Source organism: Culicoides brevitarsis, chromosome 2 (assembly GCF_036172545.1).
Source record: "Culicoides brevitarsis isolate CSIRO-B50_1 chromosome 2, AGI_CSIRO_Cbre_v1, whole genome shotgun sequence".
NCBI lineage: Eukaryota > Metazoa > Arthropoda > Insecta > Diptera > Ceratopogonidae > Culicoides > Culicoides brevitarsis.
In genome coordinates, this window is record NC_087086.1 from 3,631,792 (window position 1) to 3,636,648 (window position 4,857).

The 4,857-nt window shown below is 27.4% G+C and overlaps 2 protein-coding genes across 2 annotated transcripts; one reads left to right on the plus strand and one right to left on the minus strand.

Annotated features, from left to right (window-relative positions):
• Positions 1–504: 504 nt before the first annotated feature.
• LOC134830708 (short-chain specific acyl-CoA dehydrogenase, mitochondrial-like) lies at positions 505–1,952 on the minus strand. Its single transcript, XM_063844268.1, has 2 exons — positions 1,817–1,952; positions 505–1,751 (listed from the first exon to the last, which is right to left on the minus strand). The coding sequence occupies exons 1-2, from the start codon at positions 1,860–1,862 to the stop codon at positions 544–546; spliced, it is 1,254 nt and encodes a 417-aa protein (XP_063700338.1). The 5' UTR covers positions 1,863–1,952; the 3' UTR covers positions 505–543.
• LOC134832660 (uncharacterized) lies at positions 1,897–3,919 on the plus strand. Its single transcript, XM_063846765.1, has 4 exons — positions 1,897–1,968; positions 3,226–3,308; positions 3,361–3,525; positions 3,578–3,919. Exons 1-4 carry the CDS (start codon positions 1,959–1,961, stop codon positions 3,917–3,919), a joined length of 600 nt encoding a protein of 199 aa, XP_063702835.1. The 5' UTR covers positions 1,897–1,958.
• The last annotated feature ends 938 nt before the right edge of the window (positions 3,920–4,857 follow it).

Sequence of the window (4,857 nt, forward strand, 5' to 3'; positions counted from 1 at the left end):
TTATTCTTGATTTTATATTTGGTTTAAAATTTAAAGTTAATAAAAAAAAAAAATAAATAATTCTGAATTTAATTTTATTTAATTAATTTTATTTATTTTTATTTATTTGAAAATTAATGAAAATAAATAAATTTAAATATTTATTTAATTATTATATTTTATTAAAATAATTTATTTTATTAATTTTTTTTTATTTAATTTTATTTTATTAAAAATAATATAAATTTTTTAATTAAAAATTTTTAATAGAATAAATATAAAAAAAAATTTTAAATAATTTAATTTTTCTTTCATTTCAATTAATTTTTTTTTGTAAATTTAAATTATTTTTTTTTTCTTTCAAATTTTATCAAAAAATATACTTACCTTTTTGTTGTTTCTCGTTGTAAAAAAATCTCATAAAAAAATTAATTTTTTTTTTCGAAAGCTTGAAAGAGCAAATTAAAAGAAAATTATTTTTTTTTATAAATTTTTTATTAAACTTTTTTTTATTTAATTTTTTAAATACAAAATATTTAACAAAAAAAAAATCAAAATTCAATATCACAATCCCTTCCCAATTTTCCTATCCAACCGATATTCCCTGATAAGTTGATCAGCAACAACCAACTTTTGAATATCCGTTACGCCTCCCAAAATTTGCGTCACTCGAGCATCGCGATAAAGCCTTTCCGCATTTTCCGTTCCTACAATTCCCATCGCTCCCATTATCTGAATGCAACAATGAGCAACTTCCGTCGCTGCTTCACACGCCACAAACTTCGCCATGCTACTCAATTTTGTGGATTTTCCATTCGTATCACGTTGAATCGCTGCCGTTCTCGTAATAACTCGTGCTGCCTCCAATTTTGCACTCATTTCAGCGAGACGAATTTTGACTGTTGGCATTGTCAGCAAACGTTGATTGAACTGACGTCTTTCCGAGGCATACAAAATTGCTGTTTTAAGAGCTTCTGAAGCAATTCCGACCGCAACTGACGCTTTTCCGATTCTTGCGAGCTCGAGTTGATTCATTGCAAGCTTAAAACCTTCGCCAACACTGCCGATGAGGTTTTTTTGCGGGACTTTGACATCTTTCAGGTACAAATCCGACGTCGAAGACGCTCGTAAACCGAGTTTGTCGATTTTTGGTCCAATTTTGACGCCGGCAAAGGATTTTTCGATGATAAAAGCTGTAATTCCGGAATGCCCGAGCTCTTTATCGACTGTAGCGAGAACAATTCCAGCTTTTGCTTCAGGCGCTGAAGTCACCCAAGCTTTTTTGCCGTTCAAAATGAAACTTTCGTCTTTATTTTTAGCTTCTGTGGACAACGCAACGACATCTGATCCAGCTTCCGTTTCACTCAAAGCGAAAAATCCCACAGAATTTGTCGTAAATTCCTTCAAAAATTGATTTTTCTGCTCCAAAGTCCCGCATTTCTCGAGTAATCCGACACACAAGGCATTATGAATGGAACAAACAACCGCCGTTGAGCTGCAACCCCTCGACAACTCCTCAATCGCGACACTAAATGCCAACGAATCCAAACCAAGTCCTCCGAAATCCGGCGATGCGCAAATTCCCATCAATCCAAGCTCAAAAAGTCGCTTCACTTGTTGCTCCGGGTACCTGCTATCACGATCGTTTGCTGCAGCGACAGGTTTCAACTCGGTTTTGGCGAATTTTCGACATAATTCTTGAATTTCTTTGTGTCGTCCCGTCAACTCGTACACCGTTTGCACATTCCGTCGCTGGAGTTCCGTAATTGCATCTGTGAATTATTCATAAAAATTTTTGATGATTTTTATGAAAGTGATAAAAAAAGGGTCTTCTTACGTTGTCGTTGCTGTAAAAGTACGCGACGACGACAGAGTCCAAACATTTTTTTAAAAATTTATCCAAAATACGACATTTGTCACACGTAATCACAGCGTTGAGGCACAAAGTAAATTTTATTATCAGTCCTGTAGTTCTGTCGATGCAAAAAGGTAAAAAATGATGAATAAAACATAAACATACCGTAAAGTTGATAATTTTAAGAGAAATTTAAAATATATTTTTTTAACGAAATAAATTTTAGAACTCGTTCTCTTAACTTTGACTTCATAGAAATCGTAGAATTTTAAAGATTTTCAAAAAAATTTTAATGTAATTTTGTAGTTTAAAATCTTAACTTTAATTTACTTTGAGATAATTTTGCTCTAAATTTTGTTTTTATGCGAGATAATCGTGATTTTTCAAGAAAAGTCAATTGTTTGAATGTGCCCCATGTTTGAAATTACCCCATCTACCCCCTGTGTGAATGAAGCAGCGCCATCTTTTCGAGTTGCAAGTTACTTGTACAATATTATCATTTTCATTCGCCTCAAAATTTTAAAATATTGGTTGAAATTTTCTTTCATAACGGACTAACGGAAAATCTGAAATATTATACAAATTTTTAACAAAAGAAAAATTTTTCAATAGTTAAAAATAAAAAAAAAAATAAAATTAAAAAGAAATTTTTCTTTCAATTAAATAAAAAAAAATTTAAAAATAAATTTTTTTTATTTTATTTTATTTTTTTTTTAATTTGAAAAGAAAAAAAATTATTTAATTTAATTATTAAAAAAAAATAAAGAAAAAAATTTTTGAAAAACTTAAATAAAATAAAAAAAAATAAAATTAATATAAAAAATTAATATTTAAAAAAAATTATGAAAATTAAATTTTTCGTTCATATAATTAAAAAAGAGCTTAATAAAAATAAATACCTAAATATTTTTTACATATTTTTTTAAATTTAAAAAAAAATAATTTAAAAGAAAAAATAATTAATTAGTTTTAAAATATGATGACAAAATATTTAAAATATATATATTGACAATTTTTCTTGAATTTTAATTTTTTTTAATTAATTTTTTTAAATATTTTTTTATTTTGTATTTTTTATTTATTTTATTTAATTTTTTTTTATTTAATATTTTTTTATCTTGGCGTTTAAATGCAAAAGAATATAATCCGAAATTTATTTTGAGAAATTTTTCATTAAAAAAAATAAATTTAATCTAAATTTTTAATGAATTTGTACCTTAAAAACTCAAAAGTCAATTTCATACTGACCAAATTCACCGTATTAACTTCACTTTGCCGCTAATCTCTTTAAAAAATTTAATGACATCCCATTAATTCACTTTTCAGCACAAGCTTTCCTGTTTACCATTCAATTTGTAGTCGATCAACACTCATTTTTCGATAATTTTCAGTTCATTTTTGGTCCATCATGCGAAATTATCACTTGTTATTTTTGGTTTTGTGCAATTTTTCTCCTCCAATGCAAGGAATGTTCGTAAGTAACTTCAATTCTCTCGAAAAAAAATCTCATTTCAACTTGATTTCAGACAAAATTCTACAAAGTTGGACTCATTGGCGAATGTGTAGATCATCATCCAGAGACACTTCCGTTAGATTTTGGCAAACTGCGATCTATCAATAACAAACCCAACTCGCCGTGTTTGATAACTGGAATGATTGAAGCTCGAAAAAAAATTGAAGGAGACTTAGATGTGAGAGATTTTTTTATTAAAATAAAAATTTACCTTTTTTTCCTGTTTTTAGATGCAAATTGATGCGCAACGTTGCGATCCAAGCGGAGATCGATGTGTTTCCTTCTCTAATAATACAATTTCGAATATTTGTAATTTTATTCCGAACAATCCGATTTTTGGAGATGTTTTCGCTAAATTGACCAAACCTCCGTTAAAATGCTTCCCCATCAAAGTTGGAAAATATATTTCGCAAAATACGACGTTTGATATGAGTCCCTTTAACATGTTGCCGACACAAGGCTTTAAATGGAAAGTAAATTTTTACTTTTACAAAAGCGGCAGTCGAGAATTGCTTGGATGTTGGCACACGGAAGCTGTTATTTCGCAGTCGAGCAGTAGAAAAGGAAAATAAAAAAAATATTTTTTTGAATAAAAAAATAAATTTTCGTCGTATTTTATCAAAAAATCGATAATTTGACGATGAATTTCTCATAAAATTTTAAAAATTCTTAAAAATTGAGAGAAAATTTCAAAAATTTGTAAATATTTAAAGAAAAATTTAAAAAATCGATAAAAATTAAGAAAAATTTGAAAAAAGTAATCAAAATTTTGTAAAAATTATAAAAAAAAATTAAATTTAAAAAAGTTTAGAAAAATCTTTAAAAAAAAATTTTAAAAAAATTTGAGATATTTTTAAAAATTTTCAAAATTTAGAAAAAAAATTTTTTTTAAATTCTGTAAAAATTTAAAAAAAATTAAAAATTATTCAAATTTCGAAAAATTATTAAATTTCAGTAAATTTTAAATGATTTCATGAACACAAAAAAATTAAAATACGTTAAAATTGTTAATTTTACAAAAAATTTTCATTCTCTGCTTGATAATTCAGCCAAATTATGCCTTCATTGTAATAGAAATTCGTTCAAATTACCAAATTCTGAACGCGATCTCATTATGATATCACTCAGTAATGGTCTCATGCTCCAATTTTTAATCCATTAACGAAATTTATTTCAATTTATCCAAAAAAAAATCATCATTTCAGTCGATGACATAGCTCTCAGTTCACAAAAATGATTCATATCAAAGCCACATTCCTCTTCATTTTCTGTCTTTTTGCACAAAAACACATCGGATCCGCAAAATTTTACAAACTTGACTACGTTGGCGGATGTTTAGAGCACGATCCCGAGTCCTTGCTCTTGGATTTTTCAAAACTTTCCGGACGAAACCTGCGAGAAAAACAAAATATCGTTACTGGATTCATCGAAGCTAAAAAAATTCTTTATGGAGATCTCGATGTGAGTCGATTTTTTTTTAAATTATGAAAAAAATTTAATTTTTTTTTTC